The sequence below is a fragment of the Melanostigma gelatinosum genome (genome assembly GCF_949748355.1).
Source record: "Melanostigma gelatinosum genome assembly, chromosome: 3".
Taxonomy (NCBI): Eukaryota; Metazoa; Chordata; class Actinopteri; order Perciformes; family Zoarcidae; genus Melanostigma; species Melanostigma gelatinosum.
The window spans coordinates 3111153-3138691 of record NC_136636.1 but is presented as its reverse complement, the minus strand read 5'-3'; the positions used below and the strand labels follow the sequence as shown (position 1 = coordinate 3138691).

At 43.9% G+C, this 27539-nt stretch overlaps 3 protein-coding genes across 3 annotated transcripts; all 3 read right to left on the bottom strand.

The window, feature by feature from the left end:
- Positions 1-844: 844 nt before the first annotated feature.
- Positions 845-9380, bottom strand: LOC306775545 (nuclear pore complex protein Nup107-like; the record flags this gene model as incomplete). The annotated part of the gene is made up of 10 exons (XM_079265997.1): positions 845-1036; positions 1114-1281; positions 1762-1875; positions 1959-2084; positions 2162-2322; positions 3362-3464; positions 3667-3773; positions 3851-4049; positions 9096-9132; positions 9319-9380. The coding sequence occupies 10 exons, from the start codon at positions 9378-9380 to the stop codon at positions 914-916; spliced, it is 1200 nt and encodes a 399-aa protein (XP_079122123.1). The 3' UTR covers positions 845-913.
- A 1556-nt stretch (positions 9381-10936) lies between these two features.
- LOC306775544 (nuclear pore complex protein Nup107-like) lies at positions 10937-19524 on the bottom strand (the record flags this gene model as incomplete). The annotated part of the gene is made up of 10 exons (XM_079265996.1): positions 10937-11128; positions 11206-11373; positions 11854-11967; positions 12063-12188; positions 12266-12426; positions 13489-13591; positions 13794-13900; positions 13978-14176; positions 19240-19276; positions 19463-19524. The coding sequence occupies 10 exons, from the start codon at positions 19522-19524 to the stop codon at positions 11006-11008; spliced, it is 1200 nt and encodes a 399-aa protein (XP_079122122.1). The 3' UTR covers positions 10937-11005.
- Positions 19525-21126: 1602 nt separating this feature from the next.
- Positions 21127-24813, bottom strand: LOC306775543 (nuclear pore complex protein Nup107-like; the record flags this gene model as incomplete). Its single annotated transcript, XM_079265995.1, has 9 exons — positions 21127-21318; positions 21396-21563; positions 22044-22157; positions 22253-22378; positions 22456-22616; positions 23679-23781; positions 23984-24090; positions 24168-24366; positions 24787-24813. 9 exons carry the CDS (start codon positions 24811-24813, stop codon positions 21196-21198), a joined length of 1128 nt encoding a protein of 375 aa, XP_079122121.1. The 3' UTR covers positions 21127-21195.
- Between the last annotated feature and the right edge of the window lie 2726 nt (positions 24814-27539).

Here is a 27539-nt window from a genome sequence, read left to right as displayed (position 1 = left end):
AAGTTTTATTATTATTAGGACATGTGAACTTCTACTGTGATAGTAGAAGTTTTATTATTATTAGGACATGTGAACTTCTACTGTGATAGTAGAAGTTTTATTATTATTAGGACATCTGATCACTTCTACTGTGATAGAAGTTGACAGATGTCCTCATAATAATACCTTAATATGAATAAATTTGCAGTAATAGTAATATTTCCATTGTTTTTATTTATTACACGCCATATCATAAGATACATCCATGTTTAATATGTATACACTTCATGTAGTGTGTGCCTATTACAATTACATGATATACATTACCTTATTATATCGTGTATATTGTATTCATTCGAGGTACTGTAATTGCTCTTTTAATGTATTGTCATAGCAGAAGCCAGCATGTAACTCAGGTAATTTGAAAACAGGGATTTTAAAAGTGATCAATAATGCGTTTCCTGCTGTGAAAAGCCTAAATGTTAAGACTCAAAATATGTAATTTCTTCTCGATATATTGTGATGGTTTCCCCCCTAACAATTCTGACTTCATTCACAAAATTACTTTTTTTCCTTGACAAATATACTCTTAAAATCTAACTTCTTACTGTAATATTTATGACTTAACTCTCGTCATTTTTCAGTAGCCCGAATACCGTGGCATTACATTAAAGGCTCTCTGTGCTCTTATCATGAACCCATGTCCATTTATCATCCGTAAACAACTCTGTAGTCCTCACAATTTAATTAGATGGAAGCCACAAAACACCAACAACATTGAACTGTTTGCTCTGGCGTTTAGATCATTCACAGCTCTATAGCACCAGAATCATTAAGACCTTCAAATTCAATTTACACAAAACCATTGCAGGAAAACACAGGCTTTTATTGAGGGAAAAAGATCAACAAAAAACAACAGTGATTCAAACACTGCTCAGTGTGTGTGTGTACACGGCTGTAACTCGTAGCCCAGCGGGTCGAGTCCTCGGTCCAGAAGAGAGAGCGACGACTCCCTCAACTTCTGGAGAAACCTCCTCAGCTCCTCTTTGGAGAAAACCTGAATTTGTGGGCAGAAACATGAACTCACTGTTCCCATAACTCAACGTACAGGGCCGATCAAATCTCTCCAGCTACCTGGTAGAGGCGGTGCTGGTCCGATGAGATGATGTCAGCGAGGCGCAGCGCCTCCTGGTCTCTGGAGGAGTTCTGCAGAACGCTGAGCAGCAGGAAGTTGAGGCGAGGGAGACACAGAGAGCGCAGCGCCGCCATCTGGTGGCTGCGCTCGGAATCCGGCTCAGAGTCCTGAAAAACACAAAACAAACAATTTACGAACCAAACAAACGTGCAAACAATCGCAACTTATTGCTTCTATAAGTCAATTAGACAAAATAAATCCCATGATTTCAGATGTTATTAAGGCCTATTAAGAGGTGATTTTAACATTTCCTGCCCCGCTAATCGAGTTTAACCGCGTCTAGATTGCATATGTGCATCCTTTTGCGACTGCAGCTTTATATTGAATGCATAGATACAGAGAACTCTCCGCCATGAAGGGAACAAGCGATATTCCCAAAATGGCAAACTATTCCTTGAAATTTTAGACCCAGGAACTGTGGAACCACAGGCGCTAAACCAGGAACATAAAGGGCCTTTTTAAGCAGCTGTCGATATCGTACAGAAACTAAATTTAGTTTCTGGTTCCTTTGGTTGAAACACAGGTTTAGTTTCTGGTTCCCTGAGAGAGAACGTTTGGTTCTCACGCGTGGCGTCGTAAACACTTACCTGTCTGTTGTCGATCATCCAGCCTCCGTCTACGAACAGCAGCACGTTGTAGATTCTTTCTTTCACATCTTCAGTTAAAACGTCCAGACGGCACGACCAGGCAGACAGAGCGGCCTAACGCACACATAAGAAGTAGTTTTACAGTGTGTGTGAGCGTGTGTGTGCGTGTGTGTGTGTGTGTGCGTGCGTGCGTGTACCTGGTACTCCTTCTCTCTCATCTCATTGGCTACTCTCTCTGTGAATTTGGCCTCGGAGGCCGGCACTGGCTTCTGGGGGGCCGAGCTGCTGTGGCTGAACCAGTCAGTGAACGCCTCGTGGGCTTCCTGTAAAATAATTACAAAATAAAAATAAAGACACATCCAGATGAATAAACCTCATTGATGAGAAACAGGTGACAGACCAGGTAGGCTCTGATACACAGGTGTTCTCTGATGGCGTTCTCGTCCTCAGCAGGTAGAGCCGTGGTCTGACCGACCCCCGACCACTGGCAGTAAATCTCCCTCATAGAATCCTCCGGAACTTTAGAGAAGACCACCTTGGCTGCGTCATGTTTCTGCAGGGCTGAGAGAGAGACGGTCAGATAGAAGCGATGCACCGCGGTCCTCTGACACGAGGCCATGCACCGCGGTCCTCTGACACGAGGCCATGCACCGCGGTCCTCTGACACGAGGCCATGCACCGCGGTCCTCTGACACGAGGCCATGCACCGCGGTACTCTGACACGAGGCCATGCACCGCGGTCCTCTGACACGAGGCCATGCACCGCGGTCCTCTGACACGAGGCCATGCACCGCGGTCCTCTGACACGAGGCCATGCACCGCGGTCCTCTGACACGAGGCCATGCACCGCGGTCCTCTGAAGCCATGCACCGCGGTCCTCTGACACGAGGCCATGCACCGCGGTCCTCTGACACGAGGCCATGCACCGCGGTCCTCTGAAGCCATGCACCGCGGTCCTCTGACACGAGGCCATGCACCGCGGTCCTCTGAAGCCATGCACCGCGGTCCTCTGACACGAGGCCATGCACCGCGGTCCTCTGACACGAAGCCATGCACCGCGGTCCTCTGAAGCCATGCACCGCGGTACTCTGACACGAGGCCATGCACCGCGGTCCTCTGACACGAAGCCATGCACCGCGGTCCTCTGAAGCCATGCACCGCGGTCCTCTGACACGAGGCCATGCACCGCGGTCCTCTGACACGAGGCCATGCACCGCGGTCCTCTGAAGCCATGCACCGCGGTCCTCTGACACGAGGCCATGCACCGCGGTCCTCTGACACGAAGCCATGCACCGCGGTCCTCTGAAGCCATGCACCGCGGTACTCTGACACGAGGCCATGCACCGCGGTCCTCTGACACGAAGCCATGCACCGCGGTCCTCTGAAGCCATGCACCGCGGTACTCTGACACGAGGCCATGCACCGCGGTCCTCTGACACGAAGCCATGCACCGCGGTCCTCTGAAGCCATGCACCGCGGTCCTCTGACACGAGGCCATGCACCGCGGTCCTCTGAAGCCATGCACCGCGGTCCTCTGAAGCCATGCACCGCGGTCCTCGGACACGGAGGCAGTCAAGATGAATAAATGAATAAGAATTACCCAGAAACTTCCTCATGATGGCATTGGACTGTTTCAGGGACTCGGCTCGATGGGCGGGGTCAAACAGCAGCCAATCGATGACATCGATCTTTCTTAGGTCCTCCTATCAGAGCACAGCATCACAGTAACTTCCACACTTCCACATTTGCAACAAACTGTACATTGAACAGTTTATCAGTTAAATCTTGTCTCAATCATGCATTTCAAGGCTGTTTTTCAAAATACTCGTCTGAAAATACTTTGCATACGTCTAGGGCTTTTATTGTGAAAAGTAGGAACACTATAGTTTGGTTATCAGTCTGTACCTTTGTGGTTCCCATCTCCAGCGTCTGGTTGTGGTGTGTAAACTCAGTTTCATTTGTCTCTCTCACAGTCTCCACTACCAGCTTGGTTATCGCAGCAACATCCAGACCTACACAGACAGCAGGTTTAGTATTCACTCATCAAACCGCCGTCAGTTGTGTTTTTGGGTTGTTTTCCGCGTCTCACCGGCGTCGCTGGCGAGCTGCAGGCAGCGGGGACGCATCTCCGGCTGGCTGACCGTCTCCAGGAAAGCGGCGTACTGGACGGTGGCGAGCTCGGCGGGCAGCTGGCTCACGTAGCTCGCCACCAGATCGGTCTGTCGATCCCAGATCAGGAGGGAGACGTACGCCTTCAGGACATCCACACACACCTCCTCCTTCAGAACCTTCAGAGTACAGAGAGAAGTGCAAGTGTAAAGTTTGGTGGATGTAAAAGTGGAGATTTCTGGATCAGAGTCTGAGAACAAACTGATTGAGAGGAACCGTCCTTTAAAGAGACCTTTAGTTCCAGACATGTAGAGACTCTACAGGTGAACAGGGTAAAAAGAAAAAGGAATAGATATCACCATGAAACTTACCGAGTTGATTATTTACATGAAGACAATATTTTTTTGTATTACACATTTACTGAAAATATTATGTTTAAATGTGCAAATCAGGCATTATGTGATGCTGACTTTTGGTGAAAAAAATCTTCAGACGCAAAAAGACAAAGTAGTAAAACAAACACGTAAATGTGTGTTTTGGATGTTTTCCCTGAGTGAATTGTCTTGCTCTCTGTTGTCTTAATGTCTCATCTCTCTTACTTCCACCCTCTCTTTCTGCTCCAGCATCCCTCCACTCGTCTCCCTCGTCCTGCTTCCTGATATTTTCCAACGCTGTCTCCTTGGCTGTGTTGGGAAACTGTGACTCCATTGATTTTCAGTCGATCTGTTTTTTCTGCTTGCAACCGGACAGCAGGACCTGAGTTATAGGACTTCATAGCATATTGATTAAAAGTCCTTCAGGTTGATTGGGGACTGCAGAGAATGGACTCGGCTACTTCACCTGGAGAGTCGACCAATCCAGAGGCAGCATGCAGCTGTGCAGCTGTGCAGCTGTAAACCTCTGGATGATCACGTGTGTTTGTGCGATCTGTGTAAACTCTTTAACACTGGAATATCCATGCGTGGTTGATTACATAGAGCCTCATTATAACATTAAATGAGTGCAAATATGTCAGGGCTGAATTACAGAAAGCATGTAAGTCTTGGCAATGTGGAGGAAAGTAATATCGACGTATATAGTGTATATAAAATATCTGCAAAACGATATATTTTATCTGATTTAAATTGACATTCAATGTAATTAACTGTCATCCGACATGTAAAACAAAAGAAATACAATAACACATTGTATCACACTTCCTGGATTAACATTAACTTCTGTCCGTAATATTAATTGAGACATTTTCACAGATAAAAGCAAGAAGGTGATTCGATAATCTCATTCATTTTAATGTTTGACTGAAAAGGGTTTGGGGGGGTTTAGAGGAGAAGATGATGATGTGTACATGTGTGCTTACATGGGTTAGTGTATATGTGGCGATAACATTGTCGGCCAGCTCCAGCCGGGGTCAGACAGATATCCGTCTCTGCTCCGTAGACGCTCATCGCTGGTTCCCGATGTTCTTCATGCTCAGGCTGGTAACCTCTCTCGTTACCCGGACAGCTTGGAAGAAGATACAAGTTTCTAACACGTTACGTTTCTAGCTTAAGTACAGCTGCATTTAAGAAGAAGTGAGAGTCAAAAATGAATTGATTAATAAAATAAAATTAGGTAAATACTCCACATGACAGAAAGGTATTTAATTATTTCCTGTGCCAAGCTCCAGATGTGGCACAGAATTGTTGAAAGCATGATTCTGACATGAATATTATCTCAGTTTTATGAAGTTTCAGAACAAAACTCTCTTATAGACCGCTGGCTTGTCTCTCCTAAAGTTGAAATTAAAATGACGCACTTGGTACGGAGACAGGAAGTTCTTTCTAAAATAGACTATCGATTAAAACATTTCAGTCACACCATCCTTTCCAGAACGGATGTCGAACATTTTAAGATTAAACAGGTCCTGCCGTCATGACGGTCTAAATTTATTCCACTTGTAGGTCACAGCAGACTGGTGAGGCTGCCGGAGAAACACGTGCTCAGCGTCTGCAGGTTGTTTGATTAAAGGGTCAAACTCATCGAATGTGTTCTGGTTCGTCATGTTGTGAACAAACAGGAAGAGAGACGGATCTCTCGACATTCACAAACCCATAAAGTTAGAAGTTGACATGCTTTCACAGAGACATGGGGAGGAATCAATGCACAGCCGCTGCAGCAGATGTGAACTAATTTAGTAAAGAAAGAAATAATAACAATGATAATAATTCTCCTGTTAAAGGTCCTTTCTTTAAATTGAGAGTCTAGACGGGTTGCATCAATCAAAGTGGCCGGATTTAACTTCAGTTCTGTCAAGTTTTTCCTGCGACAGTTTTCCATTTCACTAGTATTTATGTACTGAGTTATGAATGTCTTCTTTGTTTTCTTTTTGTATCTTATTTTGATGAATTGTGCTTTTGTTTAACTGCCTGATTGGACTTGTCTAATTGACACATTTGTAGTGTTTAAATGTCTAAAGGTTGATGTACCGTGCAAAGACATGCAGTCCTTGAAAAGTTATTAAGGCGCTGCATGAATAAAGTAGTAGAAGAAGAAGAGTTTAAAAGCATTTTTTTCTTCAGATTGAATGTTTAACAACAAGCAAGCGGGAGCCATGAAAAAATAAAGAAACCACAGAAACAGGCCGCTCGAAGGACAGTTCCTGCCTCACTGGAGTTCCTGCTCATTTCCTGCATCCCTTAAATGTCTTACATCAGGACCAGGAGCACTCGGATAGAAATGTACTGTGGCGTGCAAACACCTGAACGGGGTTTCTGATCCCTGTGACACGTCCTCAACTGCAGCTCTGCAGTACGTCAGTCAAAACAACACACATGATGGAAAATGACATGCTGATGATCCGCACGCTTAAATGAAAGTGAAGTGAACAGCGCTGCTCTGACGGCACGTTTGGACAAACGAACGGGATGAGGAACTGAACCTACTCTCTCCTGGGATGCTGCCCACATGCATTCAATCTGCAGCACAGAGACGTGGGAACTATTCAGCAACGCGTTGACGCTCACACACCTGCCTACTGAAGCAAAACCGTAAGTATCTGGATACGCAGTGTCACGCTGGATCTCCTTTGTTTAAATTCTACACAAACATTCAGGTTCCAGAAGAAGATACATCTTGGAATCTTTTTTTTTTACCATTTTTGAATGTTTTGATGTTATATTTGTGCAACATTTGCATGTAATATTGTTTGCAACAGTGCATGTAGTGTATGTATGCATGTAGTCTAATTTGCATACAATTCTAAAAGAGATATTTGAACATTGCATAAAGCCAGATTCTAAATTCTTGTTTAATTTTGGTCAGATGGAAGACCGTAAAGGACTCGAGTGTTTTAGTCAAAGAACCCTTTATTGTGGCAGCGTTTACGTATTGAGCTTGAAGCAGAAGAAGTTCTTTGCTTGTAATGAAACGTAAGAAGTTCTGTTGATGTGAGACAAATGTTTCACCACTGAAACTGTACTTTTGTACGTTTCTAGCAGTCTCGTATGTGTTCGACCAGCTGGAAGACGTACTTTAGTAGAAGTAGTAGAGTAACTCTGTTACAAGTAAATTCTACTTCAGTGAAAAGTATCTAAGAATACCTATAGTCATTATGCAGAAAGGCTCATTTCTAAATCATAAACAATATCTTGATAGATTTTAAATATGAATGCAGTAATGTGTTCATCACTAACCGTGGAGCTACTTTTAAAGAATACTGCTGAGTATCTTAAACTATAATAATACATCATAATATATTTGTTAATTTGTATTTTTGAATGAATAATCTGTGTAACAAACTACGACATTTCCCTCTGAAGAGTAGTGGAGTAACGTTAGAAGTATACAGTAGCAGAAAATGGAAGTACAAGTACCTCAAATTGTATTGTACAATAGTAAATGCACTTAAGTACGAATACATAACGTAACTAACTAGTTAACTAACTATTCATTAACAGCTGAAAGCACTCCCTGATAGACAGTAATACCAACTGTACTAACGACAATAAACAGCTGTTTGTTGTTAGTTCATTCAGCGGTGATAATTTAAACTTTGTGTAATCAATAACAGATCATACATATATATTATCTCCAATAACTGACCGAGAACCACGTGTTTAGCGATGGTTAAAACATGTCAATAGTACACAAACCAGCATTTATCCTGATTAGCATCAGCATGGATTATGAACGGTTTAGTTAGCCACCAGCTAACACAGTAAAGTAGCCGCAATAGCAGGCTAAATAACAAGCTAACGGTTCGACGGGAATAATTAAAAATATAACAACATGTGTATAAGATGATTCATGTTCAAAACCCAGTGAAATGTAATTTACCAGTCCATGATAGTGGGCTACAAATTCCCGCTTCACGAGGATTGACAGGCTTCTTCTTCGTGATAATTGATTATTCTTCTTCTTCGTCTTCTTCTTCTTCTTCTTTCTCGGTAGATTGGATGCCGTGAGACACTATGCTGCCCCTATAGTTCAGTGCTTATATACTGCATTCCCACTGATGTAAACATGTAGAAATATTGTAAAAATTTAAAACAAAACTTCAGTAAAAGTATGTAAGCATAATCAGGAAAATTACACGTTTTATTTTAAACGTTTTGTACGCAAACAACGGACGTGCATCACGTGTCGTTCACGTGATGTCACAAAGGCTTGAAATAGAACGATGCGCTGCGTCCGTTGTTTGCGTTCTGTCTCGGGATTCTGTTATGTCACGTGATCGCCTTTGATGTCGCTGAGTCCGCTGTTTGCGTTCTAGAACCTCTGTGCGTCACCTCTGTGTTCTAGAACATCTGTGCGTCACCTCTGTGACGTCACGTGATCGCCGTTGATGTCTTTCACAGACACTTGTCATAGTACCCCAGTGCCTGAGTTTAGAGTGATAATCACAGACCTTTACCTGAGATCCTTACAGAGAGTTAGACTACAATGACATTAGCAATGGATAAACAGAAACCTCATCATTTGAATGATGAACTCAAAAAGCCCAACACAGGCTGCAAGTTCTCTTCTGTGGGCAAAGCCGTCTCCAACATCTTCATGTGTGGAAAGGAGGTTCGGGAAGCAATCTCCATGGATAGAGCAGACACATCACAGACAGAGGGGGTGTGTTCAGCTGATGAACTTTCTGAACCTTGGCCAGGTGCAACAGCACAGGAAGAACTAAAGAAAAGGTCAGTTCAGGTATTCGTGGAGGCGCTGGTTTCGCGGATATTCAGGAAAACAAAACTGACCTGGAACACTGAAGACCACGAGGCCATCACTATGCGTCTGTTTGACAGAACGTGGATCACAGTCCATAATATCGATTTTGATCCAACAACATTAAAAAATCTTGACAAGGCCATTTACAAGAAACTTTCTAAGTATTGGGGCGATTCAAGAGATGTGCTGTTGGCCATGAAATTAGAGGAACAAAAACTTGGGACCTGCGTTGCCTTCTATGTCGAATATTACCTGAGACGACCCAAAAAGCCCAACACCGTCTGCAAGTTCTTCTCGTCTGTGGGCAAAGCCATCTCCAACAGCTTCATATGTGGAAAGGAGGTTCGGGAAACAATCTCCATGGATAGATCAGAAACATCACAGACAGACGGGGTGTGCTCAGCTGATGAACTTTCTGAACCTGGGCCAGATGCAACGGCACAGGAAGAACTAAAGAATGCAGATTCTGATTCAACAAATGAATCAGCATATGAGGACGAACTTTCTGAACCTGGGCCAGGTGCAACGGCACAGGAAGAACTGAAGAACGCAGATTCTCATTCAATATCTGACTCAGTATATTGGGCCGCATATACTCCACCTTGGCCAGGTGCAACGCCACTGGAAGAACTAAAGAACGCAGATTAGTTCAGGTATTCGTGGAGGAGCTGGTTTCGCGGATATCAAAAAAAACAAATCTGAACTGGACCAAGTGAAGAGCCTGTAATTAATCTGGGCATCACTCCCCTTCACAGAGGTCCAACTTCCTTATTAGGACATCTGATAACTTCTACTGTGATAGTAGAAGTTTTATTATTATTAGGACATGTGAACTTCTACTGTGATAGTAGAAGTTTTATTATTATTAGGACATGTGAACTTCTACTGTGATAGAAGTTTTATTATTATTAGGACATGTGAACTTCTACTGTGATAGTAGAAGTTTTATTATTATTAGGACATGTGAACTTCTACTGTGATAGAAGTTTTATTATTATTAGGACATGTGAACTTCTACTGTGATAGTAGACGTTTTATTATTATTAGGACATGTGAACTTCTACTGTGATAGAAGTTTTATTATTATTAGGACATGTGAACTTCTACTGTGATAGTAGAAGTTTTATTATTATTAGGACATCTGATCACTTCTACTGTGATAGAAGTTGACAGATGTCCTCATAATAATACCTTAATATGAATAAATTTGCAGTAATAGTAATATTTCCATTGTTTTTATTTATTACACGCCATATCATAAGATACATCCATGTTTAATATGTATACACTTCATGTAGTGTGTGCCTATTACAATTACATGATATACATTACCTTATTATATCGTGTATATTGTATTCATTCGAGGTACTGTAATTGCTCTTTTAATGTATTGTCATAGCAGAAGCCAGCATGTAACTCAGGTAATTTGAAAACAGGGATTTTAAAAGTGATCAATAATGCTTTTCCTGCTGTGAAAAGCCTAAATGTTAAGACTCAAAATATGTAATTTCTTCTCGATATATTGTGATGGTTTCCCCCCTAACAATTCTGACTTCATTCACAAAATTACTTTTTTTCCTTGACAAATATACTCTTAAAATCTAACTTCTTACTGTAATATTTATGACTTAACTCTCGTCATTTTTCAGTAGCCCGAATACCGTGGCATTACATTAAAGGCTCTCTGTGCTCTTATCATGAACCCATGTCCATTTATCATCCGTAAACAACTCTGTAGTCCTCACAATTTAATTAGATGGAAGCCACAAAACACCAACAACATTGAACTGTTTGCTCTGGCGTTTAGATCATTCACAGCTCTATAGCACCAGAATCATTAAGACCTTCAAATTCAATTTACACAAAACCATTGCAGGAAAACACAGGCTTTTATTGAGGGAAAAAGATCAACAAAAAACAACAGTGATTCAAACACTGCTCAGTGTGTGTGTGTACACGGCTGTAACTCGTAGCCCAGCGGGTCGAGTCCTCGGTCCAGAAGAGAGAGCGACGACTCCCTCAACTTCTGGAGAAACCTCCTCAGCTCCTCTTTGGAGAAAACCTGAATTTGTGGGCAGAAACATGAACTCACTGTTCCCATAACTCAACGTACAGGGCCGATCAAATCTCTCCAGCTACCTGGTAGAGGCGGTGCTGGTCCGATGAGATGATGTCAGCGAGGCGCAGCGCCTCCTGGTCTCTGGAGGAGTTCTGCAGAACGCTGAGCAGCAGGAAGTTGAGGCGAGGGAGACACAGAGAGCGCAGCGCCGCCATCTGGTGGCTGCGCTCGGAATCCGGCTCAGAGTCCTGAAAAACACAAAACAAACAATTTACGAACCAAACAAACGTGCAAACAATCGCAACTTATTGCTTCTATAAGTCAATTAGACAAAATAAATCCCATGATTTCAGATGTTATTAAGGCCTATTAAGAGGTGATTTTAACATTTCCTGCCCCGCTAATCGAGTTTAACCGCGTCTAGATTGCATATGTGCATCCTTTTGCGACTGCAGCTTTATATTGAATGCATAGATACAGAGAACTCTCCGCCATGAAGGGAACAAGCGATATTCCCAAAATGGCAAACTATTCCTTGAAATTTTAGACCCAGGAACTGTGGAACCACAGGCGCTAAACCAGGAACATAAAGGGCCTTTTTAAGCAGCTGTCGATATCGTACAGAAACTAAATTTAGTTTCTGGTTCCTTTGGTTGAAACACAGGTTTAGTTTCTGGTTCCCTGAGAGAGAACGTTTGGTTCTCACGCGTGGCGTCGTAAACACTTACCTGTCTGTTGTCGATCATCCAGCCTCCGTCTACGAACAGCAGCACGTTGTAGATTCTTTCTTTCACATCTTCAGTTAAAACGTCCAGACGGCACGACCAGGCAGACAGAGCGGCCTAACGCACACATAAGAAGTAGTTTTACAGTGTGTGTGAGCGTGTGTGTGCGTGTGTGTGTGTGTGTGCGTGCGTGCGTGCGCTTGTGTGTGTACCTGGTACTCCTTCTCTCTCATCTCATTGGCTACTCTCTCTGTGAATTTGGCCTCGGAGGCCGGCACTGGCTTCTGGGGGGCCGAGCTGCTGTGGCTGAACCAGTCAGTGAACGCCTCGTGGGCTTCCTGTAAAATAATTACAAAATAAAAATAAAGACACATCCAGATGAATAAACCTCATTGATGAGAAACAGGTGACAGACCAGGTAGGCTCTGATACACAGGTGTTCTCTGATGGCGTTCTCGTCCTCAGCAGGTAGAGCCGTGGTCTGACCGACCCCCGACCACTGGCAGTAAATCTCCCTCATAGAATCCTCCGGAACTTTAGAGAAGACCACCTTGGCTGCGTCATGTTTCTGCAGGGCTGAGAGAGAGACGGTCAGATAGAAGCGATGCACCGCGGTCCTCTGACACGAGGCCATGCACCGCGGTCCTCTGACACGAGGCCATGCACCGCGGTCCTCTGACACGAGGCCATGCACCGCGGTCCTCTGACACGAGGCCATGCACCGCGGTACTCTGACACGAGGCCATGCACCGCGGTCCTCTGACACGAGGCCATGCACCGCGGTCCTCTGACACGAGGCCATGCACCGCGGTCCTCTGACACGAGGCCATGCACCGCGGTCCTCTGAAGCCATGCACCGCGGTCCTCTGACACGAGGCCATGCACCGCGGTCCTCTGACACGAGGCCATGCACCGCGGTCCTCTGAAGCCATGCACCGCGGTCCTCTGACACGAGGCCATGCACCGCGGTCCTCTGAAGCCATGCACCGCGGTCCTCTGACACGAGGCCATGCACCGCGGTCCTCTGACACGAAGCCATGCACCGCGGTCCTCTGAAGCCATGCACCGCGGTACTCTGACACGAGGCCATGCACCGCGGTCCTCTGACACGAAGCCATGCACCGCGGTCCTCTGAAGCCATGCACCGCGGTCCTCTGACACGAGGCCATGCACCGCGGTCCTCTGAAGCCATGCACCGCGGTCCTCTGACACGAGGCCATGCACCGCGGTCCTCTGAAGCCATGCACCGCGGTCCTCTGACACGAGGCCATGCACCGCGGTCCTCTGACACGAAGCCATGCACCGCGGTCCTCTGAAGCCATGCACCGCGGTACTCTGACACGAGGCCATGCACCGCGGTCCTCTGACACGAAGCCATGCACCGCGGTCCTCTGAAGCCATGCACCGCGGTACTCTGACACGAGGCCATGCACCGCGGTCCTCTGACACGAAGCCATGCACCGCGGTCCTCTGAAGCCATGCACCGCGGTCCTCTGACACGAGGCCATGCACCGCGGTCCTCTGACACGAGGCCATGCACCGCGGTCCTCTGAAGCCATGCACCGCGGTCCTCTGAAGCCATGCACCGCGGTCCTCGGACACGGAGGCAGTCGAGATGAATAAATGAATAAGAATTACCCAGAAACTTCCTCATGATGGCATTGGACTGTTTCAGGGACTCGGCTCGATGGGCGGGGTCAAACAGCAGCCAATCGATGACATCGATCTTTCTTAGGTCCTCCTATCAGAGCACAGCATCACAGTAACTTCCACACTTCCACATTTGCAACAAACTGTACATTGAACAGTTTATCAGTTAAATCTTGTCTCAATCATGCATTTCAAGGCTGTTTTTCAAAATACTCGTCTGAAAATACTTTGCATACGTCTAGGGCTTTTATTGTGAAAAGTAGGAACACTATAGTTTGGTTATCAGTCTGTACCTTTGTGGTTCCCATCTCCAGCGTCTGGTTGTGGTGTGTAAACTCAGTTTCATTTGTCTCTCTCACAGTCTCCACTACCAGCTTGGTTATCGCAGCAACATCCAGACCTACACAGACAGCAGGTTTAGTATTCACTCATCAAACCGCCGTCAGTTGTGTTTTTGGGTTGTTTTCCGCGTCTCACCGGCGTCGCTGGCGAGCTGCAGGCAGCGGGGACGCATCTCCGGCTGGCTGACCGTCTCCAGGAAAGCGGCGTACTGGACGGTGGCGAGCTCGGCGGGCAGCTGGCTCACGTAGCTCGCCACCAGATCGGTCTGTCGATCCCAGATCAGGAGGGAGACGTACGCCTTCAGGACATCCACACACACCTCCTCCTTCAGAACCTTCAGAGTACAGAGAGAAGTGCAAGTGTAAAGTTTGGTGGATGTAAAAGTGGAGATTTCTGGATCAGAGTCTGAGAACAAACTGATTGAGAGGAACCGTCCTTTAAAGAGACCTTTAGTTCCAGACATGTAGAGACTCTACAGGTGAACAGGGTAAAAAGAAAAAGGAATAGATATCACCATGAAACTTACCGAGTTGATTATTTACATGAAGACAATATTTTTTTGTATTACACATTTACTGAAAATATTATGTTTAAATGTGCAAATCAGGCATTATGTGATGCTGACTTTTGGTGAAAAAAATCTTCAGACGCAAAAAGACAAAGTAGTAAAACAAACACGTAAATGTGTGTTTTGGATGTTTTCCCTGAGTGAATTGTCTTGCTCTCTGTTGTCTTAATGTCTCATCTCTCTTACTTCCACCCTCTCTTTCTGCTCCAGCATCCCTCCACTCGTCTCCCTCGTCCTGCTTCCTGATATTTTCCAACGCTGTCTCCTTGGCTGTGTTGGGAAACTGTGACTCCATTGATTTTCAGTCGATCTGTTTTTTCTGCTTGCAACCGGACAGCAGGACCTGAGTTATAGGACTTCATAGCATATTGATTAAAAGTCCTTCAGGTTGATTGGGGACTGCAGAGAATGGACTCGGCTACTTCACCTGGAGAGTCGACCAATCCAGAGGCAGCATGCAGCTGTGCAGCTGTGCAGCTGTAAACCTCTGGATGATCACGTGTGTTTGTGCGATCTGTGTAAACTCTTTAACACTGGAATATCCACGCGTGGTTGATTACATAGAGCCTCATTATAACATTAAATGAGTGCAAATATGTCAGGGCTGAATTACAGAAAGCATGTAAGTCTTGGCAATGTGGAGGAAAGTAATATCGACGTATATAGTGTATATAAAATATCTGCAAAACGATATATTTTATCTGATTTAAATTGACATTCAATGTAATTAACTGTCATCCGACATGTAAAACAAAAGAAATACAATAACACATTGTATCACACTTCCTGGATTAACATTAACTTCTGTCCGTAATATTAATTGAGACATTTTCACAGATAAAAGCAAGAAGGTGATTCGATAATCTCATTCATTTTAATGTTTGACTGAAAAGGGTTTGGGGGGGTTTAGAGGAGAAGATGATGATGTGTTGTAAACACAAATGTGTACATGTGTGCTTACATGGGTTAGTGTATATGTGGCGATAACATTGTCGGCCAGCTCCAGCCGGGGTCAGACAGATATCCGTCTCTGCTCCGTAGACGCTCATCGCTGGTTCCAGATGTTCTTCATGCTCAGGCTGGTAACCTCTCTCGTTACCCGGACAGCTTGGAAGAAGATACAAGTTTCTAACACGTTACGTTTCTAGCTTAAGTACAGCTGCATTTAAGAAGAAGTGAGAGTCAAAAATGAATTGATTAATAAAATAAAATTAGGTAAATACTCCACATGACAGAAAGGTATTTAATTATTTCCTGTGCCAAGCTCCAGATGTGGCACAGAATTGTTGAAAGCATGATTCTGACATGAATATTATCTCAGTTTTATGAAGTTTCAGAACAAAACTCTCTTATAGACCGCTGGCTTGTCTCTCCTAAAGTTGAAATTAAAATGACGCACTTGGTACGGAGACAGGAAGTTCTTTCTAAAATAGACTATCGATTAAAACATTTCAGTCACACCATCCTTTCCAGAACGGATGTCGAACATTTTAAGATTAAACAGGTCCTGCCGTCATGACGGTCTAAATTTATTCCACTTGTAGGTCACAGCAGACTGGTGAGGCTGCCGGAGAAACACGTGCTCAGCGTCTGCAGGTTGTTTGATTAAAGGGTCAAACTCATCGAATGTGTTCTGGTTCGTCATGTTGTGAACAAACAGGAAGAGAGACGGATCTCTCGACATTCACAAACCCATAAAGTTAGAAGTTGACATGCTTTCACAGAGACATGGGGAGGAATCAATGCACAGCCGCTGCAGCAGATGTGAACTAATTTAGTAAAGAAAGAAATAATAACAATGATAATAATTCTCCTGTTAAAGGTCCTTTCTTTAAATTGAGAGTCTAGACGGGTTGCATCAATCAAAGTGGCCGGATTTAACTTCAGTTCTGTCAAGTTTTTCCTGCGACAGTTTTCCATTTCACTAGTATTTATGTACTGAGTTATGAATGTCTTCTTTGTTTTCTTTTTGTATCTTATTTTGATGAATTGTGCTTTTGTTTAACTGCCTGATTGGACTTGTCTCATTGACACATTTGTAGTGTTTAAATGTCTAAAGGTTGATGTACCGTGCAAAGACATGCAGTCCTTGAAAAGTTATTAAGGCGCTGCATGAATAAAGTAGTAGAAGAAGAAGAGTTTAAAAGCATTTTTTTCTTCAGATTGAATGTTTAACAACAAGCAAGCGGGAGCCATGAAAAAATAAAGAAACCACAGAAACAGGCCGCTCGAAGGACAGTTCCTGCCTCACTGGAGTTCCTGCTCATTTCCTGCATCCCTTAAATGTCTTACATCAGGACCAGGAGCACTCGGATAGAAATGTACTGTGGCGTGCAAACACCTGAACGGGGTTTCTGATCCCTGTGACACGTCCTCAACTGCAGCTCTGCAGTACGTCAGTCAAAACAACACACATGATGGAAAATGACATGCTGATGATCCGCACGCTTAAATGAAAGTGAAGTGAACAGCGCTGCTCTGACGGCACGTTTGGACAAACGAACGGGATGAGGAACTGAACCTACTCTCTCCTGGGATGCTGCCCACATGCATTCAATCTGCAGCACAGAGACGTGGGAACTATTCAGCAACGCGTTGACGCTCACATACCTGCCTACTGAAGCAAAACCGTAAGTATCTGGATACGCAGTGTCACGCTGGATCTCCTTTGTTTAAATTCTACACAAACATTCAGGTTCCAGAAGAAGATACATCTTGGAATCTTTTTTTTTTACCATTTTTGAATGTTTTGATGTTATATTTGTGCAACATTTGCATGTAATATTGTTTGCAACAGTGCATGTAGTGTATGTATGCATGTAGTCTAATTTGCATACAATTCTAAAAGAGATATTTGAACATTGCATAAAGCCAGATTCTAAATTCTTGTTTAATTTTGGTCAGATGGAAGACCGTAAAGGACTCGAGTGTTTTAGTCAAAGAACCCTTTATTGTGGCAGCGTTTACGTATTGAGCTTGAAGCAGAAGAAGTTCTTTGCTTGTAATGAAACGTAAGAAGTTCTGTTGATGTGAGACAAATGTTTCACCACTGAAACTGTACTTTTGTACGTTTCTAGCAGTCTCGTATGTGTTCGACCAGCTGGAAGACGTACTTTAGTAGAAGTAGTAGAGTAACTCTGTTACAAGTAAATTCTACTTCAGTGAAAAGTATCTAAGAATACCTATAGTCATTATGCAGAAAGGCTCATTTCTAAATCATAAACAATATCTTGATAGATTTTAAATATGAATGCAGTAATGTGTTCATCACTAACCGTGGAGCTACTTTTAAAGAATACTGCTGAGTATCTTAAACTATAATAATACATCATAATATATTTGTTAATTTGTATTTTTGAATGAATAATCTGTGTAACAAACTACGACATTTCCCTCTGAAGAGTAGTGGAGTAACGTTAGAAGTATACAGTAGCAGAAAATGGAAGTACAAGTACCTCAAATTGTATTGTACAATAGTAAATGCACTTAAGTACGAATACATAACGTAACTAACTAGTTAACTAACTATTCATTAACAGCTGAAAGCACTCCCTGATAGACAGTAATACCAACTGTACTAACGACAATAAACAGCTGTTTGTTGTTAGTTCATTCAGCGGTGATAATTTAAACTTTGTGTAATCAATAACAGATCATACATATATATTATCTCCAATAACTGACCGAGAACCACGTGTTTAGCGATGGTTAAAACATGTCAATAGTACACAAACCAGCATTTATCCTGATTAGCATCAGCATGGATTATGAACGGTTTAGTTAGCCACCAGCTAACACAGTAAAGTAGCCGCAATAGCAGGCTAAATAACAAGCTAACGGTTCGACGGGAATAATTAAAAATATAACAACATGTGTATAAGATGATTCATGTTCAAAACCCAGTGAAATGTAATTTACCAGTCCATGATAGTGGGCTACAAATTCCCGCTTCACGAGGATTGACAGGCTTCTTCTTCGTGATAATTGATTATTCTTCTTCTTCGTCTTCTTCTTCTTCTTCTTTCTCGGTAGATTGGATGCCGTGAGACACTATGCTGCCCCTATAGTTCAGTGCTTATATACTGCATTCCCACTGATGTAAACATGTAGAAATATTGTAAAAATTTAAAACAAAACTTCAGTAAAAGTATGTAAGCATAATCAGGAAAATTACACGTTTTATTTTAAACGTTTTGTACGCAAACAACGGACGTGCATCACGTGTCGTTCACGTGATGTCACAAAGGCTTGAAATAGAACGATGCGCTGCGTCCGTTGTTTGCGTTCTGTCTCGGGATTCTGTTATGTCACGTGATCGCCTTTGATGTCGCTGAGTCCGCTGTTTGCGTTCTAGAACCTCTGTGCGTCACCTCTGTGTTCTAGAACATCTGTGCGTCACCTCTGTGACGTCACGTGATCGCCGTTGATGTCTTTCACAGACACTTGTCATAGTACCCCAGTGCCTGAGTTTAGAGTGATAATCACAGACCTTTACCTGAGATCCTTACAGAGAGTTAGACTACAATGACATTAGCAATGGATAAACAGAAACCTCATCATTTGAATGATGAACTCAAAAAGCCCAACACAGGCTGCAAGTTCTCTTCTGTGGGCAAAGCCGTCTCCAACATCTTCATGTGTGGAAAGGAGGTTCGGGAAGCAATCTCCATGGATAGAGCAGAACCATCACAGACAGAGGGGGTGTGTTCAGCTGATGAACTTTCTGAACCTTGGCCAGGTGCAACAGCACAGGAAGAACTAAAGAAAAGGTCAGTTCAGGTATTCGTGGAGGCGCTGGTTTCGCGGATATTCAGGAAAACAAAACTGACCTGGAACACTGAAGACCACGAGGCCATCACTATGCGTCTGTTTGACAGAACGTGGATCACAGTCCATAATATCGATTTTGATCCAACAACATTAAAAAATCTTGACAAGGCCATTTACAAGAAACTTTCTAAGTATTGGGGCGATTCAAGAGATGTGCTGTTGGCCATGAAATTAGAGGAACAAAAACTTGGGACCTGCGTTGCCTTCTATGTCGAATATTACCTGAGACGACCCAAAAAGCCCAACACCGTCTGCAAGTTCTTCTCGTCTGTGGGCAAAGCCATCTCCAACAGCTTCATATGTGGAAAGGAGGTTCGGGAAACAATCTCCATGGATAGATCAGAAACATCACAGACAGACGGGGTGTGCTCAGCTGATGAACTTTCTGAACATGGGCCAGATGCAACGGCACAGGAAGAACTAAAGAATGCAGATTCTGATTCAACAAATGAATCAGCATATGAGGACGAACTTTCTGAACCTGGGCCAGGTGCAACGGCACAGGAAGAACTGAAGAACGCAGATTCTCATTCAATATCTGACTCAGTATATTGGGCCGCATATACTCCACCTTGGCCAGGTGCAACGCCACTGGAAGAACTAAAGAACGCAGATTAGTTCAGGTATTCGTGGAGGAGCTGGTTTCGCGGATATCAAAAAAAACAAATCTGAACTGGACCAAGTGAAGAGCCTGTAATTAATCTGGGCATCACTCCCCTTCACAGAGGTCCAACTTCCTTATTAGGACATCTGATAACTTCTACTGTGATAGTAGAAGTTTTATTATTATTAGGACATGTGAACTTCTACTGTGATAGTAGAAGTTTTATTATTATTAGGACATGTGAACTTCTACTGTGATAGAAGTTTTATTATTATTAGGACATGTGAACTTCTACTGTGATAGTAGAAGTTTTATTATTATTAGGACATGTGAACTTCTACTGTGATAGAAGTTTTATTATTATTAGGACATGTGAACTTCTACTGTGATAGTAGAAGTTTTATTATTATTAGGACATGTGAACTTCTACTGTGATAGAAGTTTTATTATTATTAGGACATGTGAACTTCTACTGTGATAGTAGAAGTTTTATTATTATTAGGACATGTGAACTTCTACTGTGATAGTAGAAGTTTTATTATTATTAGGACATCTGATCACTTCTACTGTGATAGAAGTTGACAGATGTCCTCATAATAATACCTTAATATGAATAAATTTGCAGTAATAGTAATATTTCCATTGTTTTTATTTATTACACGCCATATCATAAGATACATCCATGTTTAATATGTATACACTTCATGTAGTGTGTGCCTATTACAATTACATGATATACATTACCTTATTATATCGTGTATATTGTATTCATTCGAGGTACTGTAATTGCTCTTTTAATGTATTGTCATAGCAGAAGCCAGCATGTAACTCAGGTAATTTGAAAACAGGGATTTTAAAAGTGATCAATAATGCTTTTCCTGCTGTGAAAAGCCTAAATGTTAAGACTCAAAATATGTAATTTCTTCTCGATATATTGTGATGGTTTCCCCCCTAACAATTCTGACTTCATTCACAAAATTACTTTTTTTCCTTGACAAATATACTCTTAAAATCTAACTTCTTACTGTAATATTTATGACTTAACTCTCGTCATTTTTCAGTAGCCCGAATACCGTGGCATTACATTAAAGGCTCTCTGTGCTCTTATCATGAACCCATGTCCATTTATCATCCGTAAACAACTCTGTAGTCCTCACAATTTAATTAGATGGAAGCCACAAAACACCAACAACATTGAACTGTTTGCTCTGGCGTTTAGATCATTCACAGCTCTATAGCACCAGAATCATTAAGACCTTCAAATTCAATTTACACAAAACCATTGCAGGAAAACACAGGCTTTTATTGAGGGAAAAAGATCAACAAAAAACAACAGTGATTCAAACACTGCTCAGTGTGTGTGTGTACACGGCTGTAACTCGTAGCCCAGCGGGTCGAGTCCTCGGTCCAGAAGAGAGAGCGACGACTCCCTCAACTTCTGGAGAAACCTCCTCAGCTCCTCTTTGGAGAAAACCTGAATTTGTGGGCAGAAACATGAACTCACTGTTCCCATAACTCAACGTACAGGGCCGATCAAATCTCTCCAGCTACCTGGTAGAGGCGGTGCTGGTCCGATGAGATGATGTCAGCGAGGCGCAGCGCCTCCTGGTCTCTGGAGGAGTTCTGCAGAACGCTGAGCAGCAGGAAGTTGAGGCGAGGGAGACACAGAGAGCGCAGCGCCGCCATCTGGTGGCTGCGCTCGGAATCCGGCTCAGAGTCCTGAAAAACACAAAACAAACAATTTACGAACCAAACAAACGTGCAAACAATCGCAACTTATTGCTTCTATAAGTCAATTAGACAAAATAAATCCCATGATTTCAGATGTTATTAAGGCCTATTAAGAGGTGATTTTAACATTTCCTGCCCCGCTAATCGAGTTTAACCGCGTCTAGATTGCATATGTGCATCCTTTTGCGACTGCAGCTTTATATTGAATGCATAGATACAGAGAACTCTCCGCCATGAAGGGAACAAGCGATATTCCCAAAATGGCAAACTATTCCTTGAAATTTTAGACCCAGGAACTGTGGAACCACAGGCGCTAAACCAGGAACATAAAGGGCCTTTTTAAGCAGCTGTCGATATCGTACAGAAACTAAATTTAGTTTCTGGTTCCTTTGGTTGAAACACAGGTTTAGTTTCTGGTTCCCTGAGAGAGAACGTTTGGTTCTCACGCGTGGCGTCGTAAACACTTACCTGTCTGTTGTCGATCATCCAGCCTCCGTCTACGAACAGCAGCACGTTGTAGATTCTTTCTTTCACATCTTCAGTTAAAACGTCCAGACGGCACGACCAGGCAGACAGAGCGGCCTAACGCACACATAAGAAGTAGTTTTACAGTGTGTGTGAGCGTGTGTGTGCGTGTGTGTGTGTGTGTGCGTGCGTGCGTGCGCTTGTGTGTGTACCTGGTACTCCTTCTCTCTCATCTCATTGGCTACTCTCTCTGTGAATTTGGCCTCGGAGGCCGGCACTGGCTTCTGGGGGGCCGAGCTGCTGTGGCTGAACCAGTCAGTGAACGCCTCGTGGGCTTCCTGTAAAATAATTACAAAATAAAAATAAAGACACATCCAGATGAATAAACCTCATTGATGAGAAACAGGTGACAGACCAGGTAGGCTCTGATACACAGGTGTTCTCTGATGGCGTTCTCGTCCTCAGCAGGTAGAGCTGTGGTCTGACCGACCCCCGACCACTGGCAGTAAATCTCCCTCATAGAATCTTCCGGAACTTTAGAGAAGACCACCTTGGCTGCGTCATGTTTCTGCAGGGCTGAGAGAGAGACGGTCAGATAGAAGCGATGCACCGCGGTCCTCTGACACGAGGCCATGCACCGCGGTCCTCTGACACGAGGCCATGCACCGCGGTCCTCTGACACGAGGCCATGCACCGCGGTCCTCTGACACGAGGCCATGCACCGCGGTACTCTGACACGAGGCCATGCACCGCGGTCCTCTGACACGAGGCCATGCACCGCGGTCCTCTGACACGAGGCCATGCACCGCGGTCCTCTGACACGAGGCCATGCACCGCGGTCCTCTGACACGAGGCCATGCACCGCGGTCCTCTGAAGCCATGCACCGCGGTCCTCTGACACGAGGCCATGCACCGCGGTCCTCTGACACGAGGCCATGCACCGCGGTCCTCTGAAGCCATGCACCGCGGTCCTCTGACACGAGGCCATGCACCGCGGTCCTCTGAAGCCATGCACCGCGGTCCTCTGACACGAGGCCATGCACCGCGGTCCTCTGACACGAAGCCATGCACCGCGGTCCTCTGAAGCCATGCACCGCGGTACTCTGACACGAGGCCATGCACCGCGGTCCTCTGACACGAAGCCATGCACCGCGGTCCTCTGAAGCCATGCACCGCGGTCCTCTGACACGAGGCCATGCACCGCGGTCCTCTGAAGCCATGCACCGCGGTCCTCTGACACGAGGCCATGCACCGCGGTCCTCTGAAGCCATGCACCGCGGTCCTCTGACACGAGGCCATGCACCGCGGTCCTCTGACACGAAGCCATGCACCGCGGTCCTCTGAAGCCATGCACCGCGGTACTCTGACACGAGGCCATGCACCGCGGTCCTCTGACACGAAGCCATGCACCGCGGTCCTCTGAAGCCATGCACCGCGGTACTCTGACACGAGGCCATGCACCGCGGTCCTCTGACACGAAGCCATGCACCGCGGTCCTCTGAAGCCATGCACCGCGGTCCTCTGACACGAGGCCATGCACCGCGGTCCTCTGAAGCCATGCACCGCGGTCCTCTGAAGCCATGCACCGCGGTCCTCGGACACGGAGGCAGTCGAGATGAATAAATGAATAAGAATTACCCAGAAACTTCCTCATGATGGCATTGGACTGTTTCAGGGACTCGGCTCGATGGGCGGGGTCAAACAGCAGCCAATCGATGACATCGATCTTTCTTAGGTCCTCCTATCAGAGCACAGCATCACAGTAACTTCCACACTTCCACATTTGCAACAAACTGTACATTGAACAGTTTATCAGTTAAATCTTGTCTCAATCATGCATTTCAAGGCTGTTTTTCAAAATACTCGTCTGAAAATACTTTGCATACGTCTAGGGCTTTTATTGTGAAAAGTAGGAACACTATAGTTTGGTTATCAGTCTGTACCTTTGTGGTTCCCATCTCCAGCGTCTGGTTGTGGTGTGTAAACTCAGTTTCATTTGTCTCTCTCACAGTCTCCACTACCAGCTTGGTTATCGCAGCAACATCCAGACCTACACAGACAGCAGGTTTAGTATTCACTCATCAAACCGCCGTCAGTTGTGTTTTTGGGTTGTTTTCCGCGTCTCACCGGCGTCGCTGGCGAGCTGCAGGCAGCGGGGACGCATCTCCGGCTGGCTGACCGTCTCCAGGAAAGCGGCGTACTGGACGGTGGCGAGCTCGGCGGGCAGCTGGCTCACGTAGCTCGCCACCAGATCGGTCTGTCGATCCCAGATCAGGAGGGAGACGTACGCCTTCAGGACATCCACACACACCTCCTCCTTCAGAACCTTCAGAGTACAGAGAGAAGTGCAAGTGTAAAGTTTGGTGGATGTAAAAGTGGAGATTTCTGGATCAGAGTCTGAGAACAAACTGATTGAGAGGAACCGTCCTTTAAAGAGACCTTTAGTTCCAGACATGTAGAGACTCTACAGGTGAACAGGGTAAAAAGAAAAAGGAATAGATATCACCATGAAACTTACCGAGTTGATTATTTACATGAAGACAATATTTTTTTGTATTACACATTTACTGAAAATATTATGTTTAAATGTGCAAATCAGGCATTATGTGATGCTGACTTTTGGTGAAAAAAATCTTCAGACGCAAAAAGACAAAGTAGTAAAACAAACACGTAAATGTGTGTTTTGGATGTTTTCCCTGAGTGAATTGTCTTGCTCTCTGTTGTCTTAATGTCTCATCTCTCTTACTTCCACCCTCTCTTTCTGCTCCAGCATCCCTCCACTCGTCTCCCTCGTCCTGCTTCCTGATATTTTCCAACGCTGTCTCCTTGGCTGTGTTGGGAAACTGTGACTCCATTGATTTTCAGTCGATCTGTTTTTTCTGCTTGCAACCGGACAGCAGGACCTGAGTTATAGGACTTCATAGCATATTGATTAAAAGTCCTTCAGGTTGATTGGGGACTGCAGAGAATGGACTCGGCTACTTCACCTGGAGAGTCGACCAATCCAGAGGCAGCATGCAGCTGTGCAGCTGTGCAGCTGTAAACCTCTGGATGATCACGTGTGTTTGTGCGATCTGTGTAAACTCTTTAACACTGGAATATCCACGCGTGGTTGATTACATAGAGCCTCATTATAACATTAAATGAGTGCAAATATGTCAGGGCTGAATTACAGAAAGCATGTAAGTCTTGGCAATGTGGAGGAAAGTAATATCGACGTATATAGTGTATATAAAATATCTGCAAAACGATATATTTTATCTGATTTAAATTGACATTCAATGTAATTAACTGTCATCCGACATGTAAAACAAAAGAAATACAATAACACATTGTATCACACTTCCTGGATTAACATTAACTTCTGTCCGTAATATTAATTGAGACATTTTCACAGATAAAAGCAAGAAGGTGATTCGATAATCTCATTCATTTTAATGTTTGACTGAAAAGGGTTTGGGGGGGTTTAGAGGAGAAGATGATGATGTGTTGTAAACACAAATGTGTACATGTGTGCTTACATGGGTTAGTGTATATGTGGCGATAACATTGTCGGCCAGCTCCAGCCGGGGTCAGACAGATATCCGTCTCTGCTCCGTAGACGCTCATCGCTGGTTCCAGATGTTCTTCATGCTCAGGCTGGTAACCTCTCTCGTTACCCGGACAGCTTGGAAGAAGATACAAGTTTCTAACACGTTACGTTTCTAGCTTAAGTACAGCTGCATTTAAGAAGAAGTGAGAGTCAAAAATGAATTGATTAATAAAATAAAATTAGGTAAATACTCCACATGACAGAAAGGTATTTAATTATTTCCTGTGCCAAGCTCCAGATGTGGCACAGAATTGTTGAAAGCATGATTCTGACATGAATATTATCTCAGTTTTATGAAGTTTCAGAACAAAACTCTCTTATAGACCGCTGGCTTGTCTCTCCTAAAGTTGAAATTAAAATGACGCACTTGGTACGGAGACAGGAAGTTCTTTCTAAAATAGACTATCGATTAAAACATTTCAGTCACACCATCCTTTCCAGAACGGATGTCGAACATTTTAAGATTAAACAGGTCCTGCCGTCATGACGGTCTAAATTTATTCCACTTGTAGGTCACAGCAGACTGGTGAGGCTGCCGGAGAAACACGTGCTCAGCGTCTGCAGGTTGTTTGATTAAAGGGTCAAACTCATCGAATGTGTTCTGGTTCGTCATGTTGTGAACAAACAGGAAGAGAGACGGATCTCTCGACATTCACAAACCCATAAAGTTAGAAGTTGACATGCTTTCACAGAGACATGGGGAGGAATCAATGCACAGCCGCTGCAGCAGATGTGAACTAATTTAGTAAAGAAAGAAATAATAACAATGATAATAATTCTCCTGTTAAAGGTCCTTTCTTTAAATTGAGAGTCTAGACGGGTTGCATCAATCAAAGTGGCCGGATTTAACTTCAGTTCTGTCAAGTTTTTCCTGCGACAGTTTTCCATTTCACTAGTATTTATGTACTGAGTTATGAATGTCTTCTTTGTTTTCTTTTTGTATCTTATTTTGATGAATTGTGCTTTTGTTTAACTGCCTGATTGGACTTGTCTCATTGACACATTTGTAGTGTTTAAATGTCTAAAGGTTGATGTACCGTGCAAAGACATGCAGTCCTTGAAAAGTTATTAAGGCGCTGCATGAATAAAGTAGTAGAAGAAGAAGAGTTTAAAAGCATTTTTTTCTTCAGATTGAATGTTTAACAGAATCGTTTTTTCTTGCATTTATTTATGAGTTTCTCCTTTTTCGCTTTCTTTCCTTTTTGTTGTATTTGTTTGAATGTTTTGTTTTTTCGTCGTACATGTATCTATAATTATAACTAGTCCTCATTATACCCTGTATCTGATAGACAATTAAAATAATAACATAAAACTCTGAATATCATAAATATAAATGTAACAGCATTATTCAAGAAGAGATCAATTGTATAATCTAAAATGAGTTGCTGGAGCTGCACAGAGCTGCACAGTGAAACCAGCAGCAGACTTCACTGCCACCTAGTGGCTGCTACAGTGACGTACTGAAGAATTCTTTGTTATCGGCCGTGTCCTTATTTACTATATAGTACACTATACAGTACACTGTACAGTGTACTGTATAGTGTACTGTATAGTGCCCGGATAAAATGTCCCCCACAGAGCTACAAGAGAAGTGTCTAAAACAACCCCAAAATGCATCGGCTCCATGCAAAAATGAGTTATGTGACTCTGTTGTGACGATGATGCAAAGATTTGATGATTCAAGGCATAGCTTGCTTTTGTTATATGGACAGCAAATGTTGCAGCCTTGGAAAGGTAATCAAATGATTACTCAAATGATGAGCCTGCTCTAAAGACAGGGGGGGGGGGGGGGATCTGAATAGGGAATCAATGTCTGTGGGCCGGATGAAACATGCCTAAACGTGCCTCTTTATTACACCTGTTCACCATTTCTAACCAGCAAATCAGGCAGCAACACAAGGCATTGT